Source organism: Acartia tonsa, chromosome 12, assembly GCF_053477335.1.
Source record: "Acartia tonsa isolate MP-2025a chromosome 12, ASM5347733v1, whole genome shotgun sequence".
Taxonomy (NCBI): Eukaryota; Metazoa; Arthropoda; class Copepoda; order Calanoida; family Acartiidae; genus Acartia; species Acartia tonsa.
This window is the reverse complement of record NC_137271.1, coordinates 6,564,700-6,588,930: the sequence shown is the minus strand read 5'-3', so window position 1 is coordinate 6,588,930 and position 24,231 is coordinate 6,564,700. Positions and strand designations below refer to the sequence as shown.

General features: G+C 33.0%; 2 protein-coding genes across 2 annotated transcripts in view; one reads left to right on the top strand and one right to left on the bottom strand.

Moving 5' to 3' along the window:
• The first annotated feature begins 787 nt into the window (after window positions 1–787).
• Window positions 788–2,856, top strand: LOC145334007 (uncharacterized). The gene is made up of 3 exons (XM_080179283.1): window positions 788–920; window positions 1,804–2,000; window positions 2,300–2,856. The coding sequence occupies exons 1-3, from the start codon at window positions 912–914 to the stop codon at window positions 2,805–2,807; spliced, it is 714 nt and encodes a 237-aa protein (XP_080035409.1). The 5' UTR covers window positions 788–911; the 3' UTR covers window positions 2,808–2,856.
• A 4,854-nt stretch (window positions 2,857–7,710) lies between these two features.
• The window catches only part of dos (daughter of sevenless), a 42,073-nt gene continuing 25,552 nt past the window's right edge, over window positions 7,711–24,231 (bottom strand). Inside the window, exons 6-18 of the mRNA XM_080178874.1 lie at window positions 23,833–23,942; window positions 17,729–17,765; window positions 16,589–16,686; window positions 16,166–16,209; window positions 14,874–14,951; window positions 13,409–13,476; window positions 12,780–12,952; window positions 11,403–11,496; window positions 11,098–11,154; window positions 10,089–10,152; window positions 9,721–9,798; window positions 8,365–8,447; window positions 7,711–7,890 (exon numbers count right to left, since the gene is read on the bottom strand). Coding sequence (XP_080035000.1) covers window positions 7,776–7,890; window positions 8,365–8,447; window positions 9,721–9,798; window positions 10,089–10,152; window positions 11,098–11,154; window positions 11,403–11,496; window positions 12,780–12,952; window positions 13,409–13,476; window positions 14,874–14,951; window positions 16,166–16,209; window positions 16,589–16,686; window positions 17,729–17,765; window positions 23,833–23,942 — 1,099 coding nt within the window. The 3' untranslated portion in view covers window positions 7,711–7,775. The remainder of the gene's footprint in view (window positions 7,891–8,364; window positions 8,448–9,720; window positions 9,799–10,088; window positions 10,153–11,097; window positions 11,155–11,402; window positions 11,497–12,779; window positions 12,953–13,408; window positions 13,477–14,873; window positions 14,952–16,165; window positions 16,210–16,588; window positions 16,687–17,728; window positions 17,766–23,832; window positions 23,943–24,231) is intronic.

Genomic DNA, 24,231 nt, shown 5'->3' with positions numbered 1-24,231 from the left:
AAATTATACCAGGGAAATATATGAAATTTAAAAACAAAAATTAAACCACATTTTACTAGCATAAAAATGAGTTTTTGTTTAAATGAGAATGATATTCCTGTCCAGTTTTTTGTTTTGGAATGAATATTCATTCCTAAACAAAAAACTGGACAGGAATACCCCATTGCTTGGTTCTAACTAGTGTCTAAACTTTAAAAATATTTCTAAAATACAAAAGGGGTAATTATGTTTATCCACATTAGGGATGCACAACAATGTATTATTGTCTTATCTCTTAAGATCTCTGGTATGTACTGTAAAACCTATCATATGGCATTTAATAAGAGCAATTATGTTGACTTTTAACCATACTGGCGTGTGCACAGCTTTTTGCGTGGTGTAAGAAGCGCATACCAATTTCTGACATAAAATAAAGAAAAAAAGAAAAATATATTTTTATGGGATTTTGTTGTGCTACGCTTCTTATGGATGTTGTAATCCTTGTTTTTGTTTTCTTTCAAAGTAGATATGTGTAAAATTAAAGCAAATAATTAATATTTAAGTTCTTTTCCTTATAAACAAACAATGCTCCTAAACAATGCTCCTTTAATATAACACAAAAATATAAATATGTTAGTACCATAAAATTTAAGAATGCATAAATCAGCATAAAAAGATGTCTTATTGATTACATTTAGGCATAGTATAGCCTATAAGTATAATTCTAGTCATTTAACTATTCCTATATCCCTCCTATGTGTCTAATTCTTCATCAAATCACCCCTCTTCCTTTTTCTATCCATTTGCCAGATTTTTATCATCTTACATAACTATAAGCTATGTACCTAGCCGGCTTGTCTGTATAAAAAGGATGGTTGGTTGGATTATTTTCATATTCCTCTTTGGACAAGCAACCAATATACATCAACAGCATGAAGATGGTAATAGTTATTTATAGTATCGTATTATAGACAGCTTTCCGCGGATATTAAAATAAAAAATTATGAAATTCAATTCAAACCAGTTTTGTTAGACCTAAGATTCTTAATGTCCAGGCTAACAAAACAATCATTAATTTTATGATTTTATTTTAATATTTGCAAAAAATTGTCTGTGATACGTTGCTATACATGATATTTCAGTATGGCTGAGAACCGATTGTAATCCAGCGGATAATAATCAGTTTCGAAGCCAAACTGGAAAAATATTAATTCTTTTTTTTTAGTAGCGAAGCTACTCTATAATACATGTTGCCTGTCAGCAACGCTTTTTCGGCTGCTTTTCAAGATTTACGGCTAAATATAACTAATTCATATGAACTTATTCCCTTTGATTTATGACTACTGAACAGTTGCCCTTTAAATAAATCCAGACCAATCCTAAAAATCGGCTCTTATGGAAGTTGTCACCATTGTTTATTTCGATTTTATTTCTAGCTTTCAATTTCTGATAATCTATCAATATATCTGTCTGAAATCAATCTATCTTTCTGTCTATTAATCTATTCATCTAACTGTCTATCTATCTACTTATGTTTTTATTACATATATTTCTATCTCTTTTTTCCAACTTTCTATTTTGGAAAAGGACCATGAACAAAATATCAATCTTCCGCACCACACTTTCTGTGTAAATAATTCTGCCTATGATAATAATTGGAGGGAAGAAAGTATTGTAGATTAACTTAATTAACATTGCCCTCTGTATTTTTCTACTTATCTATTAATATATGTATACATTTATCTATTCTCTTACCAACTTGATATCCATTTCTATTTATCTAAATATAATGAGCGATAAATTAATCCTCCCCCCATATTTTAGTTCGTAGTTCTCGCTCTGAGTGCCCTCGTGGCAGCCGAGCCTGAAGCCGATGCTTCCCTCTTCTACTCTGGATACCCTACTGGCTATCCTACTAGCTATACTGCTGGCTATCCCTGGACAGGTATCCAGAGGTCTCACTCCGTGTACAGGATGTACAACAACAACAACATGTACAACAACGTCAACATGTACAACAGGTAGAACATTAATTTCTTGCAACATCCATGAAACTGAATGAAAAAACTTCATTCAAGGCTTATCAAATCCTAACAAAGTAAGAATTCTGAGAAAAAAATAATGACAATCCGTCGTTAAATGTTAATGATTTAGCCCAGCTTATACCAATAACGAAATTAATTCGGAAAAATTCACGAAACCTATACGTGTTTTTCAGCTGTCGTTGGGGGGCAACACATCGTAAAATTGACGACCTTATTTTGCTTGATGGTTATACCTTATTCCTGAATTTAGCCCATTTTTAATTGGTATTATTAAGGAACAACATGGCCTACCCCACTCCCTCCATGGTGTACAACAACAACCAGCACCACCAGTACAACACCATGACCACTGTTGAGCACCCCCTGTCCGCCACCCACACCATCACCAGCTACAACAGCCCCCTGCAGTACACCGCTGTGTCCAACGGCGTGGTGCCCCCCAAGTACATTGCCAAGAACTACAATGTAGAGCACGTGGTTGCCAAGCGCGAGGCCGAGGCTGACAGCGATGCTTTCTTCTACAACACAGTTGCCAACCATAATTCTTTCTACAACCCCACCGCCGCCTACCCCATGACCTCATACTCCAGCCGTTTCCCCTCCACTTACCCCACCTACCCTATGACTTCCTACTCCACCAACTACCCCATGAACTACCCCAGCTACCCTACCATTGCCAGAGGTTATGACCACAGTATTGCCTTTAACACCTACGGCGCCATGACCCACTCCGCCAATGTTGGTTTCTGCACCAACTTCCGTGGAGAACAGATCCCATGCTAATCAACAAAACCTACCCTGTCAACAAAATAAATATTATATAGTCAATCAAATTAAATAATTCTTACTGAACATTTGTGATTTTTAATTGTAGCGCTCAAATCAGACGATAGGACAAACGAACAATACTACTTCGATTTATAGTTGAAAATTGTATTTAAAGGGGTAGTTTCACAAAATGCATTTGAACTTAATTAAGTGAACCGCATATTTTTTGCTAGTTAATGGGTTAAACTATATTTATATGGCATATATTTGAAAGAATTTTAATTTTCCACCAAATATCAAGACTTGAAAATCGTCTTTTTGTGATAAATGCAATTTAAAAAGACGATTTTTAAGTCTTGATATTTTAAAAACTACGTGGTAGAAAATTGAAATTCTTTCAAATATATGCCATATAAATGTAGTTTACCCAATTAACCAGGAAAAAATATGCAGTTCACTAAATTAAGTTCAAATGCATTTCGTGAAACTACCCCTTTGCTTGTATACAGGATATTAAATAAGGGCATACTTAAAATTTTTAGAACTTGATTATAGACATGCTTCGCTTATTATACGTTATCTTGTTGTCCTAGGAATCGAATGATTATGCAAAAAATCAGATACATGAATTGTATTATAATTAAGAAAGTCGAAAAGTGAAATCAACTTGTTTTAGGACTTTCTGGTAACAAATATATAGTTGATATACGCCTTCTAAATCATAATTACGACTTGCATAAATCACCATCCAAAGTTTCAAATGGATATTACTATTTTAACATACCTACCAAAATTAACGATAAAAGCTATCTGTTACGTGTGGATGGACATACAGACCCCAAAAAAAATCAAGCCTCGCTTCAAAAAAACTATTTAAATTACATCACTTGAATTTAAATTTATTATTTTTTAAAAAATGTAACACAAATGTCATTTTATGTACAATAGAGAGCTCTAGTATGATATATCAAAATACATTTTTTAAAGGTTTTTTAACATGTTTAAAGCGATTTTAATTGATCTGAATCTTAACTGTTTATTATGCTTTATTGGTTTGACTCAAATTTAAAAAAAAATTGTCATAGCACAAACCTGAACAATACCAAAAGTCAAAAGAATATTTTATTAAGAAATTAAACATAAAAGACATCCATCTCTGGAAAATGAAACTACTCTAAAAATGTTTTTGTCCGTCATTCAATCTGTCTGTCGGTAAGGGTTGCCGATCTTAGTTTTTTAAAAGATTACCCTTTCCTTCCTTATGGACATATTTTTAAAAGGGAAATTTGATGCATTTAATTTTTGACTCAAATTTTCAGTCTTTATTTGATAAATACTTTATACAGTTAGAAATGCTGTTATGTCAGTAATGTGACAAAAAAATGGGGAACTGTCGTTTTGTGCTAATACCAAAATTATTTTAAAAAATAGATATACAAAATTTGAAAAAATGCCATTTGGGTATTTGCAAAGTTTTTAAAAAAAATGTTTGAGATATAAAAAATGAATGTTTTTGGTTAATACATAAAAAATATAATATTGAAATTTTGGTTAGAAAAAAATTCTTAAGATATTTTTAACATATATAAGATATTTGGTTTATGAAAATACATTTTAATACTTTAAACTATAATAAAAAATATTTGACATAAGTTTATAACACAGATTCTGGTTAAAATTATACAGAAACAAGGATAACAGTGGTAATATGTAGCGTAGCAGTCATATATTTAGACTAATGCAGGGGTGTATATTCTGCAAATAGAAATATAAGAATAGAAGCATATTCTGCACCCTTTTTTCGTCAAATCTAAGAAGGAACATTTCTAGCAGACAAAAGTATTGTTTACTTTCGACTGAAGCTGATGTGGATTCTTAAAAAATGATAGACTCGTTACTCGATAGTAAGGCAAAATTATTTTTGGGAAAAATCATCCAAAAGCACATTAAAAATCTACAAAAATTAAACAAAATCATATGTTAATAACCCTTTTAAGAAATTATTTAATTTTTGTAAATTTACTTTTGCGATTTTGGAGGATTTTTCACAAAAATAATTTTGCCTCACCAGTGAGTAGCCAGTCTAACTTTTTAAAAAAGAATCCACCTCTTTCTCACTCAGACGAAATTTTTGAGCAAGTTTGATTCAGTAAAGCTTTGTACTAAAAAATGATATTGTTTACAGCTGACTTTTATCTATGTATGAAATGAAAAAAAACATGCGTTCGTAATGAAATGTTTACATAATTTCAACCAATGAAATTTGATGTAGGTTCCGATGCGATCATCCTATTGGCTCAATCAGACATTCCCTCTCTTTCTTAGTACCTTTATTATTCTGCACGGGATATACACCCCTGGACTAATGTTATACAAAATGTGAAAATAACTTTAATGTTTGTTTAGAAAATGTTGAAGTACATATTCTTAGTACCTTAAATAGGTTTAGACTTCGAATTTATGAAATTTCATGGACTTACAAAAAGAATCAAATTACATATAGAACAGCTACGCTATATAAAAATAATATTAGTTCAGATTAGAGTTTTTAATTACATCAAAAATGCAAAATACAAAAGTAACAAAATATACAATTAAAGATCTTTCAAATATTCGGGTAAAATAACTTATTTCGCCTTTTTATTTCACTTATTTTAAAAAAGACCCATTACTTTTTTTCTTAACAAAATTGGGGGGGGGGGGGGGGGGGGAAAGCATAAATCTTATTAAGATTAACACTTTTGTGGGTTAAAATTATTGGTTGAAAATTTTGGACACCAATAAATACCTAGTCTGTAACCAACCAATCAAAAATCAATAGAAATGTCAAAAGTTTTGAAACCAACAAATAAGATACCTAATATAATTATAAATCTTTGGGTACCAGTGTAATTTGTAATACAATGTCCCCTCTCCCCTTCTGAGTATTATCAAATTATTACAAAATTGGATTTCGCTATTTTTAAATACCTATAAAATATTTTTTCACAGTTTGGTATGTTATTTGTTAAATTTCAAATATTTAAAAAAAAAAATCTTTCAATTCTTTTATTGTAAAATCCGTTAATTAACTTTTCAAATACTATCGCGTATTAAAGATACTTCTGCAATGAAAATATAATAATAATACGAAAGCATTTGAAAGCAAAATTGGCCGTTTCCCTCAATGAACCTAGCGCCCGCTAAAACCTTTTCAATAAATTGAAAGTAAGGGGAATCCTGAGCGTAAATGCACATTTTAAATTATTGTTTTTTAAGGTATAATTATATTAAATGTAGGTAATTCATTCGTAATTCTGAAGAAATCTTGTATAATTTACAAAGAGAAAAAATAACATGTTTAAATACGACACTAATCTGTTATTAATCACATTATATTCGATTTACTCCTAGATTTTCTTTTGATTAGGACTAATTAACTTACACCAGGGATCGTAAGGGATGGGACATTGGACGATATACATTATACATTCCCAATGAAGATAAACAAATTACCCCACTTGTAGATTAAAATTATTTGATGAAAAATTGGACAGTAATAGTGTGGAATCAACCAGCCAAAATTCTACAGAATAACCCAAAATTTATGAATTAATGAATATGATTACGTGGTTAAAAACTTTAGGTACCAGTGTAATATACAGTCCAATGTCACCTCCCTTCCTTCCTGACTAACATTAACTCAATTTTCTAAAAACGAGCTCAAAATATTAAGAAAATATGTTTATCTAAACGAAACCATTAAAGAAACCTCATAAGTAAAGTAGAATAACAAACAAATTAGGAAAATAAAAAATAAGTTAATGATTTTTTATTATCTTAATAGGTGTTTTGAAAATTTTCTTTATAAATTCAAAAAGGTAAATGAGTTATTTAAGCAAACAAAATTTAGCATAAATGGATATTTAAATCCCAAGGTATTAAATGATCGAGCGTTAGCTCATCATTTAATACCGAGGGATTTAAATATCCATTTATGCTAAATTTTGTTTGCTTAAATAACATTCTATTGCAACAAAAAGGTGATGTTAGCAAATAATTTCTTGAATAAAATCATAAAACGTTTTTTCATTTAATTTTCATTTTTTTCACTGTTGTGTTTTTATTTGACATTAAAAATAAAAATCATAAAAAATCTTCCAAATCAAAGAGAAAAAATCTTTGAATTATTGGTCAATTTAAGTTCAAAGATTTTTTTACTGTAAAAAGTTAATTTTTTAAAAATATTTTAGAAAAAAAATCTTCTAACAAAAAAAAATTATCAAAATCCAAGATGGCGTCAATGCATGTAAAATAATATTTTCAAAACAAAAAATTTAAACTTGAATATCTTTTTTCACAGATTGAATTTCAAAAATCGGTCTGACAGTTTTTCCAAAGTCAGTATGATCTATCGAATGAAAAAGGTTTGAAACTGATAGAACATTTCTTTATACTAAAACATATTTTTTATCCCATTTTTTCCCACACTTCCAAAAAATGAAATTCAATGAAAATTAAATGGTTCCCACACTAAAAAAAAGTTCCCACGGGTCCTAAAAATGAAATTAAATGAAAAACATATGTATCATTTAAATGAAAATTAAATGGTTCCCACGCTCAAAAAATTTTCACACACATGAAATTCTTGAAAAAACCTAATTAATTGAATATTTAAACAAACTGAATATCGCGTTTTTTGCAATGGAATGGTAATTTCATGAAGGGCTTTTTTCTAGTAATACTACTTTTAATTATACTAGCGGCTGCGCCCCGAGAGGTCTCTAGGGGCACTTGAGGAGAGTAAAGTCGAATTATATAACCCAATTTGCGCGGCTTGTGTTAATAGTAAGAAAATGTTATGCATACCGTTAAAACCGCTATAAGCCGTATTATCATTATTTTTATACAACGCTCTTCATGAAACTACTCCTATTCGGATTATTATTAGTTTTAAATAAATACATGAAGAAAAAGCAGCTCTAATTGGTATGGATGTTGACTCTAATTGGCATGGATGTTGTACTTTTGATCTTGATTCTTCTTAGTCTTGTTGAAGGCTTCAGTTTTGACAAAATCCACAGTTTTATAAACTGTGTTCGGACTCTCCACTTCTTTCCTAAATAGAAATTATGATGAAAATTTTAAAAAGGGGCTTGATGTTTACCCTAAAAGTGTTTAGGCCGTGCAATAAAAGGGTTGGTTGTCTGCAACAGTCGGATGTTAGTGCCTCGGGACCTACTATAAAGGTCTGGCCTTACGTTGTTATCAACCGTCCCAAGAGGCATCAATTTAATAGTGTAGAGAAATAAAAAAATGTTATTTTTTTATTGCATCTTATTTTAGTCAGATTTTCCCGTTTAGTAAAATTAGGACTTATTCAAAGATTGTTAGCCCCAAGAGGCCGAAGGTCGACTAATTATTTTAAAAGCGAAGCCTTTGTATAATTAGGGTCACACACGGATAGCTTTTTTCGTTAATTTTTATTTTATCATTCGTAGAAAACTGTCTATACTACGATACAGTAGATAAAAACCGGTTGTAATCCAGCAGATATTAACCGGTTTCAAAGTTATACTGGAAAGAAACTTACTTTGTTTCCTTAGGCTCCGGTGACTTAGAATCAGCACTGGGAAGATCTAAATCTAAATATTCTATACTCTGCCCAATCATGTCCTACAAATAAAAAAAATAGGTTGGTATTGTCATAAAACCGTATTAAAGGAAGCCTGCAAGAAATACCACGCTTTAACTGCTAAAAGACTGCCACAAGTAGACCCAATACCCCAAATTTGAAGCCTTCAGCTTCTATAACAAAAAAGTTCTAGGCATTTTAAAATGACCTTTTATGTACAATGAAAATTTTGAAAGAATTGCAGTGCTAATGTTAGAAATTTTGAAATTAAACTACGTGGCCTAGAAACAAAATTATAAGCTTATTTTTGTCATAAATTTAGGCAACCAGTAACTAATTATATTTTTACAATAAAAATACCCATTTTTATAGTCAAAATCATTTTAAAAAATTAAGTTTAACTTGCGTTGTACCGATTGTACTGTAGCCAATCAGAAGGCTGAATCAGCTAAGCAACCAATCACAGCTGCGCTTGTCTTAGTTTCCCCCTTTGTTACCGTTTGATTTTCGTTTAAAAATGTAGTTTAAATCGAATTTTTTTCATGGATTTTGACTATGAGATGTGGTGTTTTTATTGTAAAAATGTAATCAGTTACCGGCAATATAAGTTTCTGACAAAGATAAAGTCATAATTTTGTGTCTAGGCGACGTAATTTAATATTGATTTTTCTTTTATAAGCATTGGAAATCTTTCAAAAGTTTCATTGTACATAAAATGCTATTTTGAAATGCCTAGAACTTTTTTGTTATTGAAGCTGAAGGCTTTAAATTTTGGGTATTGGGTCTACTTGTGGCAGTCTTTCAGCAGTTAAAGCGTGGTATTTCTTGCAGGCGTCCTTTAATCAATTTATATCTTAAATATGTACTATATTTTCATTAATCATTCTGAACAAATATATTGCTTTGCTTGTGGCAGGCAGAAACGTTTGAGGCAAAATTTCTATTTAAATACCTACCAAGATATTTTAATATTTTATTCAAAAGTTAAGCGTTTCTATTGAATGATAGGTATTTTTCACAATTCAATGTGGGGAAATGAATTCAAGATAGGCCAGGAGGGAATCAATAGAAAAGGAAAACGTCATATAAAAAATTTTATCATTAAAAGCTGGAGCTTCCCTAAAAAGCATAACTTTATAATTCAGTCATTTGTGATATCTTTAGCTTGCGATATGATCTCACATTCTAATTTAGGCCAAAGTAACCTGATACTTCATAACTTGGAGAAAATAAAAGGTTGGTAAAAGAAAAAGATAAAAATTCAACTTTGTTGGAAAGTATACAACACCCCTGTTAAGCTGGAATACTGTTTACCTGTGCCGGGATCATAATAGGATCCCATTTGCCAGAACCTTGGCCACTGGGCTGCAGAGACGGCATGTAGTAATATATCTAAACATAAAAATGGTTTAAATTAATGAAATGTAAATTGACAAGTAATGAGCAAACTTATATAAATCTTCACAAAATGATGAAAAGCCTCTTTGTACGTTTAACAAATCAGATAAATTTTGGACATTTTAAATTCAATTATGGCTTTTTTATCCTTACCCCCCCCCCAAAAAAAAAAAAAACCATGGACGACATTGGACTGTAAATTATAATGCTACTTAAACATCATGTTATCTGATTTTTTTTTAATGAACACTTAAGCAATTTTCAACACTAAATAAAAGACTAACCGTTTCCTCAGCTGAGTTTCTTCTGGAATCTACGGACTCGAGGCTGGAAGTCAAACCATGTTGTCTACAAAAATCAAAAATATATTAGAGAAGTTAAAGGCGGTTTCCCTGTAGTTCCAAGCAAGCACAGAACCCCCTTTTAAAAAGTTTAAAATAAGGAGGGGGGGGGGGGGGGGGGTTGTAGTTTTTCGTGTTTTACTTTAGTGTTAGGTTGGGTTTGGTTATTTATGGCAAAAAGAAAAATATTTAACCCCACCTCTTTAACTTTAAACTATCAAATTTATTTGAAAAATATTTCACCTTCAATTGGAATTTTAGAAATACCACAAGGAGGTACAAATAGAGGTCCCGTAAAACAAATAGTATTGTACAATCCGAAATTCCAACTGATCCTCATATTGCCTGTTTATAGCTTTAAATGAATTTCTTAACTTTCTAGTATGTTTCTAAATGTACTAAACACCTTGTTTTACGAAAGTAGATCTCCCTCTCTTTCAACCTACTATGTTTGAAAACAATATGATGATTGTCGTGGAATTTGCAATTTTATAGACAAACATGATGAAATCTAACTTATATAAACAAATAAGATTAAACCTTTCGTCTAAAATTATCTAAAAGTTTTAATATTAAAATTTTCAACAAGTGTAAAAAAATATTAATAAATATATTGTTGACATAAGTGAATTATTGCACTTGACACTAACTAGTGTAAACAGATTTATTAGTAATAGTAATTTATAATAAATAGTTAATCGTTTTATAGACAGCTTTCCGAGGATAGTAAAATGAAAAATTATAAAAATAAAACTACTTTTGTTAGGCCCGAGGGTCCTAAGACCCAAGCTGACGACAAAACTGGCATTAATTTTATGATTTTTATTTCATTATTCGTAGAAAATTGTCTGTAAAACGATGCTCTACATGATTTTTCAGTATGGCTGAGAACCGGTTCTAATCCAGCGGATATCAATCGGTTTCGAAGCTATACTGGAAAATTCTGTTATACCTGGCAACTGAGTCCAAAGTTCCAAACTGGTTGTTATTGGCGGATGTATGGGCAGATCTAAAAAATATAATATACCCAAAAAGAAAAACCAATCCTAGAAAAAATCAGCCCCAAAATTTTTATAAAATTTTTTTTCTTAAAACTAAAATATAAAATGAAGGGTCAACTACCCTCCCCCCCCCCCCAAAAAAAAAAAATTAGTCTTTCCACATCAAAAAGGAAATAGGAAAAAAATGAAGTGTCCAGAATACAAGAGCGTAAATGACCAGCGTGGGTGTAGATTCTTTAAATACGACATATCCCACCTGTATGTATCAAACTGGTTTGTTATTGTGCTGGTCGTCGATCTCAGTGTGTCCGTCGACAATTTTCTTTCTCCGTGTCCATTTGTTGGATATCCTGTTAAATAGGAATAGATAAGGTTATACTTGTACCCCAAATTTTCCAAGTTCTTTCATTTGTTTGCCAAAAAAAGCTAATTTTAATCAACAGAAGGAGTAATTTTGTTAATGATCATTGTTAATGTACATCAATATACAGGGTGGGGCAAATAAGACCCGACAAATTCTAACTTCTAAACAAATGAACATAAAATCGTCAATTTTAAAGATTTTATTGAATTTTAAAAACTGGCAAGCAAAATAGGTATATGACTATTAGATTATTCAATAAAATCGCCGCCAGCCTTAATCACCGCCTCTACCCGCCTCCTCAACCACCTGCAGGTCCAGGTCAAAATGTACCTGTCCAAGCTGGCGTAATTCTCCTTTATCGTGGCTATGAGGGAGGTCTTTATGGAATGAGCACGTCTATTGGTGCATGCTTTAAAGTAGCCCCAGGCCCAAAAGTCCATTGAATTAAGATCGGGCTGCTGGACGGCCACATTTCCTTAGGAACGTGAGTAACCGCAGGATCCAAATTCGCCCAACTTTCAAGCTACCAATATACACGGAGGCTCTTATTTTGACCACAGTTGAGCTAGAACGACGTTCTTTACCTTTTTAGAAATGGCATGAAGTTTTAGCTAGGGTTGTCAGCGCAACCCATAGTCTAAAATGAGTTTTAAAGTTCAATATGGGTCCCTGGAGTCGAGAACCGAGAAATTTTCACGAATTTTCACGATTTTTGACTTTTTTTTACATCTAAAAATCTGCCCCGTTTCACTTTGCTGGAGTACTACAGCCAAGCCATTTTAGATAGAGAGCTCTAGTCTTTTCTATTATCTTACTTATGTATCTAACAGTATACCCAGCAAGTTGCATAACTCTACCTCACCTACAGATATGCTGAGGTCAGATTTAGTGGGCCCTAGTCGAGAATCCAGATTAAATCACCGGCGCATTTTGAATCTGCCTTGTTGAACATATGCGCGGCCAGCTCGTTGTACACGTCCATCTTCGTCCAAAGATTTTTTTTGTGCTAAAAGGTCATTACCTAAACTTTTTATAGTGTGGTCAAACGTCCTGATTGGTCAAGTAGTTTTGGCGCTATGGCCGTTTAAAGTTGTCCGGTCTTATTTGCCCCACCCTGTATATACCATTGTCTGATCCCTTAATATTAATGGACAAAAGAATTGATAATAGATATGTGCGATAAGTTTAAAAATAATTTGAATTAATTAAGTTAAAAAGCTGAAACCTACCAAACTTTTCAAACATTAACTTCATCAAAGTAAATTGTACCTGAAGTATCACGGCCTGGCTTCAGCCGACGGTCAATCTGTGGTGGGGGAAACGCGCCTCCCCCACCCAGGCTATCAGGGGCAGGTGGGGGAGGGTGTGTAGGGGGCGGGGGACCAGTGTCGTCGTAAATTTGTGGCGTTGATACACTACTACTCAGGGGGGACTGGACAGTTCTTAAACAAAGAAAAAAATTAGTCTAAAAGATTTTAACAGGTATCTAAAAGTATTGGTCCAAGAGTTTGTAACGGGGTTACTGCCATTTACACAACCAGCAAATTTACAGTGGGTGTGTTTTCGCCAGTGCAATGGATGTATTTATGCCAAACTGAATTTTTACTGAATAAATGACAGTAAAAATATGAGAGAATCATAATTGCAATCAAAACATATGAAAAAAATATAATTTAAAAAATGAATATCAAACTTTGCATGATGATTACTATAACAGATAGGTACGACTTTCAAAATTGAAAAAATCTTAATAGGATAATACCATATACTCTTATGCATTAATATTCTGTTTATTCAGTTCTGACACTCTACAAGTGTTAATGTTCGTTTGTCCTTACATTTTAGAGCTTCGCTTTCATGGATATTATTATCCCCATTTTTACCAAATAATGTGTTACCTTTGGTTAGTTCTATTTGACTGGATGGATTGTGTTGTATGCACGTTTTCATAATTCTCTCCAACACTCTAAATATAAAATATCATAACATAACAAAGACAAATATGATCATAAGATTAAATAATAACCTAACATGTTTGTAAAAAAAATAATCTCTATCTAAAAGTTACAGGATGTCTATCTTTCTAAATGAGTGTGTGTGTTGCGAAGGATCCATATAGGTCCATGTAAGGTTAAAAAAAAAATAGGAAAATGTGCATCTACTCTGCCAAGAGAAATATCTGAAAAAATAACCCTTACATTTTTAAATTTTTTTCTTTAACCCCCGCCCCCACTTGCCTCATACCCTTTCCTCAAATGCCCCTGGATTCCTCAAGCATAAGTACAAATTGATAGATCTCATGGCATAATCAAAATAAGCTTCATATAAATTTACTAAACTCCTAATTTCAGAGAAAAATTAATAACATCATTTAACAGAATTTTATTCATAACGATTTCATCAGAAAAATCGATACTTTTTAATTAAAATATAAATTTCAAACAATAGTTCAGTCTTGCACGAAGCAAAAGCATAGCATAGGAATTTGGAACTTTTTTTTAGAGGCTTTATATGTTTTTATCATCCTCCAAAGGATTGATAACCCTTCTTGCGATGCATTCCCAATGATAAAAATTATTGGTTCAAATGTTTGGCCACTACTAGTTTGAAATGAACCAATATAAAGGGGGGAGGCGAAAGTGACACTTTTTGAAACCAAAACTAAAAGTCAACAAAGGAACTCAACTAAAAAAAGAGTTATAGGTCTGAGATTTTGCATGGCAGTTGCTTTATAGGGGTAAAATATGGAACTGTGAAGAAACGGCAGCGCAACAGCCAAAAACCGCCGTTTCCCGCCGAATTTTTTTTTGCTTTTTCTCGGCGGTTTTCAGCGGTTGCGACGCCGTTTCTTGACAGTTCCATATTGTACCCCTAAAAAGCAACTGCCATGCAAAATGTCAGACCTGTAACTCTTTTTTTAGTTGAGTTCCTTTGACTTTTAGTTTTGGTTTCAAAAAGTGTCATTTTCGCCCCCTCCCTTTTGAACAAGAACCCCTTCTTAACTAAAGAATAAGATAAAGTGGTAAAAAAACTTTAGGTACCAGTGTAGTTTACAGTCCTATATCCCCTCTGTCACTGTACTAACCACTATAATAATTTAATTGGGTATAGTCCCTTTCGTGGCAACGCCTTTTAAGGGGCGATTAATCGTTTTTAACAGTAGTTTTTTTGTATTTCTAACTCCTGTGGGTGGCTCTAACCCTGTGGGAAAATCCCTAACCTAACATAACCTAAAATAACCTCTTAAAAGCTACTGTGAAAATACGACGCATCGCCCCTTTAGAGGCGTTGCCACGAAAGGGACTATACCCATTTAATTAAACCTCTGTCTCTCTATTCCAGTAAGGAGTTACTAACACTGACCTTGCTTTGGTGTCCCGTTGAGTTGGTTCGAAGCCCGGCAGGTTTGGGCGGTCGACTAGGCGGAGTTGGATGAACACCCTGAACAAAAATTACTATGTCAGGTACGTGATATTTGTCCTAACAGGATCTGTGTGTGTACCGAAGATCTCGCTAACCACTGAACCGACATAATTCTTCTTTACAATCTAGCATCATATAGGTCCTGGGAAAGTTTATATTTATTTCATTTTTTTCTTAAAATTAATTGGTGGTCGAGTAACCATAACCCCCAACTCCGTAAGTAGTAATGTAACTGCCTAGATTTGGGTGGGTGGTAAGGAAATCGGATACGACCACATCGAAAAATACTGAGAAATGTCTTAGCAAGTAAACAGGCAGTTTTCATTACCAATCACATATAGGACTTCCAAATTAAGTTCGTGCAAACTAAGAGTTGCTTGTCTGGTAATGTAATGGAAAATACGAAAACCTGTTTCATATTGCTGTATTATAAATTTCTTTGAAGTGAGAGCATACCTATTTCAATCTTATAACCAAGATTCCTAAGGAATAAGTCTTTGAAATATAACTTAATATACATCCCCAATGATGACAAACAAAATCACATCCAGTGTAGATTGAAATTATTGGTTTAAAAATTTATTCGCCGCTTAAGTGAAACCAACTAATTAAAATTCAATAAATTACTCCAAGATTTGGTTATAAAACTTTGGGTACTAAAAAATTTATTCTCATGTACCCTTCCTTCCTGACTATAACCGTATGTTCTATATTTTATATACCCTTATATTTTCTTTACGTCTAGTTTTATGTGTATACTCTAGATACAGAGATAGGAAAATGGACACTAGATTAAGCTTTTCAAATATTTTTTTGGGTTAATTACTGGTTAAAGATTATTTTAACCAACAGGCTTTTGAATAGAATACCTAGAATAATATTTTTTTATCTTTATGGCTCAATACAAAGTGCGGGGCCTAACCTTGTAGAGGCTACCCATACACTACATAACCTAACCTAACCTCGTCCTCAAGTAAAACACAAACACTCGAAAAACTCTCCCCCCTCTTCACTTATTTCCAATTCAATTCAAAATAATGGGAAGGGGTTTCTCTACTCGACTAAAACCTTTCAGGGAACCCACCTATCCATCTCTTTCTTTAATACCTATCTATTTATAAATATAAAATATTAACGAATTTACAATCTATCTAACTTTGTAGTTATATTTGTCTTTCAATCTATCTATCTGTAATCTGTATGTATCTTGATGTCTATATCTATCTACCTACCTGTATAGCAGAATCTTCAAAGGACTGGTTTCTTGGAAGATTTCCTGTCATATAAAGAAAACAAAATTACAATCTACAAATAGTTCTGCACAAATGTAAAATTCTGATAAACCATTTAAAACCATGAAAAAACGAATTCTATGGAAAATCTAACCATGGTGCAGTAAATCTAATACAGATATTAACTTATCCTATAAAGAAGTAAGGTTTTTTTTTGACCGTAGCTTAAGATTTCAACTACTGAACTGACGGAATTATTTATTTCAAGAAATCTGTCCCACGATGGTTTTAGGCTATTTTTGTCCCCTTTCTTATCCCTAAGCTTTGAACATAAAGCCCCTGGATGCTAGAAAACTAAGAATAACGTGTTCTAATAAGAATCACAAATTGGTCTGTCTGTCTGTTTTTGATGGTTATACGTACCTGATGGAGAATTAGGTAGAAAGACACTGTCCTCGCCACATGTAAGAGATATATCAGCAGAGCTTATACCAGAAGAGAAAGGGGTTTTGTGAGAACTTCTAAAAAAATAAACTTTTATTAAAACGAGGGGGAATGTTTTTTTAGGGGCTCTCCCTCAAAGTACCTGGCGTGAACAAAACCCTTAATATGTATTTAAAATAAATTGAAAATATATAGGGGTGGGGTATCATTTTTTATGCTTAACCCCAGCTGGGAGCCTTAAAACTACTGGGTCTAACTTAACAGGTTCATTGCTCGATAGGCACTCCGAGGAGGAGGACCGTCAGCTTTCTTTAAATATTCAAAAATATTGTATGGTAAATAACATATATTTCTTACTAGCGGCTTCGCCCCTAGCCTCTAGGGGCTTTGCCCCATGAGGTAAATTAAAGAAAAAATAAAAATTAAAAAAAAAAATTTAAAAATTAAAAAAATTAAAATTCTGGTGCTACGCCCATAATTTATGGGCAGCACCAGAATTGTTTTTTTCGGGGGGGGGGGAAATTTAAATTTTTTGGGGGGTTGGGGGTGTCCCACCCTCTAAGAAAATAGCTTAAAACCACCACAGGACGAATAGGTATATACCATAAAGAGTAGAATCCGATCGGTTCAGTGGTTACCGAGATCTTAAGGGACAGACGGACGGACGGACAGACAGACAGACATCGTTCTACTTTGTATTATAGATTATAATTTATTTTTTTCAAAGGAAGAAACTTATATAACCAAGTTCAAGAAAAAAAGTACGTACTCAAGTTTATATGCGGGTTCACAACAAATATCTTCAGGGATAAGACAATGGACATTAAATTGGTGTACATCCTCAATCATGATTACAACGAGGTTATAGAACTATGGGTACTAGTCTAATTCACAGCCCAATGTCCTTTCCCTCCCAGGAAGTAGACACACTTTGCAATGAGATCAAATTCAATGGATGATAACTATACTGTAATTTACCATTCGCTTGAAACTTAATACAATTTAGTCTTATTTAGCTTAAAAATATCTAAATATTCTGATAAATCCATACTTTACGCCTATAAGACCTTAACAAAAAAAACTAATATCCTAATCTAAAAAAAGAATGCAACTATTTACCTGAGCGTAGATGGGGGTCCTCCACCAGTGAAACAATCTGAAAAAATGAAAATATTATATTTTAACTTATCTATTTAACAATATTATTACTTTGACCTTCTGTAAGGAAAAGAGATTATTCGCGTAAACAGACATACAAACTCCTGAAAAAAAAATTAAAATCCGATGAAAAATAGCCAAGATTCGCAAAAATTTATTTAGACATACACATACCTCCTACTACATAAATTTATTTACATTCCCAATGATGATATACAAAATTACCCCTTATGTAGATTAAAATAAGTAGTTGAAAGTTGGAACTTTTGAACACTTAACTTAATGAACAAACCAATCAAAATTCACTTAAGTTCCTAAAGTTGTTAAGTCAACGAATAAGAAAACGTTATTATAAAACTTTGGGTACTAGTGTAATAAACAGCCCATAGTCTCCTCTATCTCAAGGTAATATTTAATATTCGCTGTATATAAACGGTAAGTGGGGATGTGGGGGGGGGATTAATTGGAATCAACTATCAAAAATGGTAAATCGCCGACCAATCCATTCATTAAATTGGACCTATTGAATTAGCATATTAATAAACGAACTTTTGCCCATTCATAATATCGGAGTTCAATAGTTTGCTTTATTTCTAGTTAAATGCCAAGTGACGTATCCATTAGTTTAATTTTCTTATTCATTTATAACATGTCTATATTAGCTGCTAAGTCATTAAATGCCTCTAGGGGCACTTGAGGTAGGGGTGGAGGGGGGGTGTTGAATTCTACCCCTACTTTCTCTAAGGGCGATTTATCTTGGGAGGGTAGTGGTAGCCTACCCCAAAATAGTTATAAACTTTCCAAGGACCATGAGAAGCTAGCCTGTAAAGGAGAACCATGTCGTTTAAGCAGTTAGCGAGATCCTTCGGTACAAAGATTTCATAGTATTATATAGCTGTCTTATAGGGTTGACTTTTATATCAAACAAGGATGACAATTTCCATAAAAGCGAAGCTCTGAAACGGTAGGACAAACGAACATTAACACTTGTAGAGTGTAAGAACTGAATAAGCAGAATATAAAAAAAACCTGCTTAAATACATGACACTGTTATAGGACATACTTAAATTTTCGGACTTGATTATAAAGATGCTTCGCTTAAAAAATTGTACTTTGTTGTAACATAGAGAAATATAAAAACAAGGGCGACAAGATCCATAAAAGCGAAGCACTGAAACGGTAGGACAAACGGACATTAACACTTGTATAGTGTCAGAACTGAATAATCATAATATAAATGTATAAGAGTCAAAGTAAAATTGTAAGTAAATTTGTTGAAAAACTGCTTGATTCAGAATAATGTTTATGGACATACTTAATTTTAAGGACTTTATTATAGAGTTGCTTCGTTTATTACATTGTACTTTGTTGTCCCAGGAATCAATATACCAAAAATCAGATCAATCGGATGATTAGATCACATAAAAATTTGTTGTTAAAAAAGTAAAAAAATCAACATGTTTAAGATGGACGTACGGACATTTTGGTGATGATTAAAGAGTTGCTACGCTTTCTAAATCGTACCTAACTATTAAAGGAATCACCATGCAAAATTTGAAATCGATAGGACAATTCTAACATGCCTAAATTAACGAATAAAAGCTATCTATCTCGAACGGACGTACGGACGGACCGACCCTAATTATAGAAAAGCTTCGCTTTTAAAAAGCATAAATAATCCCTACAGGAAAATTAACTAAAAAATTTCATAAATTTTGATTAAAATGAGTCTAAAATAACAATCTATAATACAAAGTAGAACGATGTCTGTCCGTCTGAAGCTTAAGATCTCAGTAACCGCTGAACCGATTGGGCTCTACTTTTCAAGGATTGTACCTACTGTACCTACTGGTCCTGTGATGGTTTTAAGCTATTTTCTTGGAGGATGGGACACCCCAAACCCTCCCAAAATAAAAAACCCCCCCCCCCATTTTTTTTTATTTTATTGCAGAAGATTTCCTTGGTCCTTTTATTTTTTTGCAGAAAATTTCCTTGGTCCTTTTACGAATTTCACCTAAATTTTTTTTGATCACTTCTTGGGGCAAAGTCCCTAGAGGCTAGGGGCGAAGCCGCTAGTTCTATATGAATAAAGAACAACAAATCAGAGAGAAGGGGAACAATGAACTGTTTATAATACTAGTCCCCATAGTTTTATAATAACGTTTTCTTATTCGTTGGCTTAACAACTTTGGGGACCTGATAGAATTTGAATTGGTTAGTTCATTAAGTTAAGCGTTCAACAAACGTTTCAAATTCTTATTTTAATCTACAGAAGGGGTAATTCGTGCATCATCATTTGGGAATGTATATTAATTTATTGTACATTGTCTTATTCCTTTAGATCCCTGGCAACAAATACATAAGGAAGAAAAATAATTTAATAAGTGCTCCCGTGTAATATTACTCCCAAGAGTTTTCATTCATTACAAAACAAATCATAACAAGAATTGTTTTTATGAAAATTAATGCCTTTTTGAACTGAAATAATAAATTTTTGCCTTTTTAAGCATGGTCAAGATACAGACGGATAATAAGAATCTTAACTAAAATTTGCAGATGTCTATATAAAATAGCAGCCGAAAAAATCACTAAATGTAGAAAAGCTTCGCTTTCAAAATACTAAATATATTTTTTGCTGTTTTTATTTACTTTATTGTATTAACGGTTACTATTTTCTATTTATAGAAAAGCAATATCATAGTGATACACATAGCTAAAAATAAAATATAAGCCAACATTATAAACATGAATCATATGAATTATTCTATACAGATAATTCTTGGGAAATTTTGACTCCTGAGAAGATTAGACATAATTTTCTAAGCAAAGCATCTCTATAATACAGTCTTACAATGTAAATGTCCAGATAAAGCATTCTGTATTTAAGTAATTTGGGATAGAGATGTATTGTAAACCAGGAAGGAAAATTTGGCTGTGTATTAAACTAATTCCAAAAGTTTTATAATAACGTTTTCTTATTCGTTGGCTTTCCAACTTTAGGAACTTTTATTAATTTTGATTGGTTGGTTTATTAATTGTAATCTACAGAAGGGGTAATCTTGTGTATGTAAATCAATTTATCAGCCATTGTCTTTTCCCTTAAGATCCCGAATTGTAAACGGATTTTTCGATCAAACATTTAAATAATGCGTTGTTTTTTTATATTTCAAACAAAATCAGAACTGGCCATTATTTTATGTTTTTATTGAACAAAAAATAAAATTCCTATATACTCCGTGTATTTTTACTTGTCTTTGTCCAAATATGCAATATAAGAATCTTTCAGCTGCGCCCCTAGCATTTAGGGGCTCTGTAATGTATTGGAAGTTGCAGGGAAGATAATAAATCTAGCCTAAAACAACCCTAAGACTTAAAATCTAAAATTAAACACAACTGAAAACCATCCTGGGAGATAGGAGAAACTTCTCTGAAATTGAGAACTCGATCGATTTAGTGGTTTTCAAAATCTTAATCTACATCAAAAAAACCTTACTACTTTATATTAGGGTTGGGCCGGATATCCGGTGTGGCCGGATATCCGGCCGGATAGTTTCAATATCCGGTATCCGGATATCCGGTGTGGCCGGACATCCGGCCGGATAGTTTCAATATCCGGTATCCTGCCGGATATCCGGCCCAACCCTACTTTATATTATAGGATTGTAAACTGCAACGTCATGATATTAATACTATTGCAAAAGAATAATGTTTATTTATAAACATGTGTAAGTAGAAGTGTTCAAACAGAGCTACAATTTCTGTAAGTACAGCATATTTATTACAACACAAAGAGAGAGAGAGGACAACTGACTGTTTATTACACTAGTCCCTAAAAGTTTTATAATAACGTTTTCTTATTAGCTGTCTTACAACGTTGGGGACTTTTAGGTGTATTTTTATTGGTTTGTTTATTTAGTTTAGTGTTCAAACATTGCAATCACAAATATTAATCTACAGTAGGGATAATTTTGTGCATCATTATTAGGGATGTGCATAGATTTTTTAGCCATTGTCTCTTATCCATTAGATCCCTGTAGAGAACTCCATTGATTTTAGCATTTTCAATTTGTTTGTAGGGCGTATCAGACAGACGAGGATAAAGATGTAGACACACTAACAAACCATCTCTATAATGAGGCTACGCTGGGAAGGTAGGGTATAAAGATGTAGACACACTAACCAACCATCTCTATAATGAGGCTACGCTGGGAAGGTAGGGTATAAATATGTAGACACACTAACAAACCATCTCTATAATGAGGCTACGCTGGGAAGGTAGGGTATAAAGATGTAGACACACTATCAAACCAACTCTATAATGAGGCTACGCTGGGAAGGTAGGGTATAAAGATGTAGACACACTATCAAACCAACTCTATAATGAGGCTACGCTGGGAAGGTAAGGTGCAGTTAATTGCCAATAGTATTCCTTTAAATAGGGCTAACATTTTTGTAATGGCGGATTTGAACCTTTTACCAACGAAACAGTAAGCAAGTACTTTAATCAATCTAATCACCAAAAGATAAGTAGTTTGTGCTTGTATTGCGTAAAACCCGTGAGTTAGCTTCAGTCGAAAGCGATTATTAAGTCTAAGTGTTATTAAATATGCGTATAATTATACTGTGCGTTTAGTCAATATTAAGAACACTTAAGACTTAATCGCTTTCGACAAAAGCTAACTCACGGATTTTATGCAATACAAGCAAAAATCTTAATTTTTAAAAGCCTAGCTTTTCTATAATTAGGGTCGGTCCGTACGTCCGTCCGTCCGTCACAAACGGATAGCTTTTTAAGTTAATTTAGGCATGTTAGAATTGTCGACTTTGCATGGTGATTCCTTTAGTAGTTAGGTACGATTTAGAAAGCGTAGCAACTCTATAATCATTACAAGAATGTCCGTACGTCCATTTTAAACATGTTGATTTTTTTACTTTTTTAACAACAATTTTTTTGTTACCTAATCATCCGATTGATCTGATTTTTGGTATGTTTATTCCTGGGACAACAAAGTATAATGTTTCAAGCAAAGCAACTCTATAATCAAGTCCTAAAAATGTAAGTATGTCCATAAACATTATCCTGTATCAAGCTGTTTTTCAACAAATTTACACTTACAATTATGCTTCAACTCTTATACATTTATATTCTGATTATTCAGTTCTGACACTATATAAGTGTTAATGTCAGTTTGTCCTACAGTTTCAGTGCTTCGCTTTTATGGATGTTATCATCCTTGTTTTCATGTGTTTTTGCGATGATATAAACTTTGCGAGAAGATAAGAACACCATAATAAACAGAGTTATCATGATAATTGGATATGTTTAGTAAAAATAGATATAAATAAACCGGAGGTGCGATCACATAAAGTGCTGGTTAAGCACTAATCCCCTCCCCCCCCCCCCCCCTTATTTTAAAAATAAATTGAAAATTAAGGTGGGGGTATGTTTTCCTATGACTAACTCCTGCGTGGCTACCCAGTGCCCAATATAACCTAACCTATCCTGACCTAAATTTACAAACTAACAAAAATTTACTCCCCCCCCCCCCCCTTTAGTTTCAGTGCCAATTAACCCGACAAGGCACATTCATTAATTGTGGACAGTCTTAAAATAATATTATTATTAAAATAGAGTTAAAACAAAATATTTAAAGAAAAATTGATAGAAAAATAAAATAAATAGGTATATTACAATCTGGTGCCAAAAAACCTGTGTTGGCCGTACTATTTCACAAGGAAAAATAAAATTATAATGCGTCACTGAATAATTATAATCTAATAAATACACATGTAGGTAGATGTTTACTAAATTTGTTTTTAGTAGCAAGGCTACTCAATATTTGAAATGTATGTCTGTATGTCCACTACACACAAAAAACTGTGCACATGCTATTTATGTGTCTGCTAATCAGGACCTTCGTCTAGAAGTCCTAACTGTTCATGCCAATAAGTTGTGGCTGATTTGGGCCAACCATTTTATATTGTCTTTATTCATTTATCAGGCCGACTTTCAAACTTTCTATACCCGACAACGAGCGGGTGTGCTATAGTCGTTGTTCACATACCTGCTAGATGCATATAGGGACCAGAAATGACTGTATGGTTGGGTCCCCCGCGGGGGGTGCTGGCTAGGCTACTACCCCCTCCATCCTCCTCACTGAAACTGGGCTGCTTCCTGAAAAAAATCGCCGAATTAAACAGGGACACGAAACAGGAGGATAAAATAATAATTTTTTAGGGTGCACTTAATTTCTTACATCTAGTAGCGTGCGGCGGGGGAGAATAGACTTAGATGGCTCCCACTTAAATTTGAAATCCGGAGAGCCTGTCTGAGTCTCCCCCGTTTTTCACTCCCTAACTGTTTCAAACTCCCCTGGTGCATTCTGTGCCCGCCATTGCTTACATTTTTCTTTTTAATTGTTCAGAACATGAATTTGTTTTTTCTATCTTTCAGTGTATTTTTT

Bases quoted from the DNA above. Each gene is read 5' to 3' on its own strand.
- LOC145334007 (XM_080179283.1), top strand. The intron at 2,001-2,299 runs GTAGAACATTAA...GGTATTATTAAG, and splicing joins AACGTCAACATGTACAACAG to GAACAACATGGCCTACCCCA.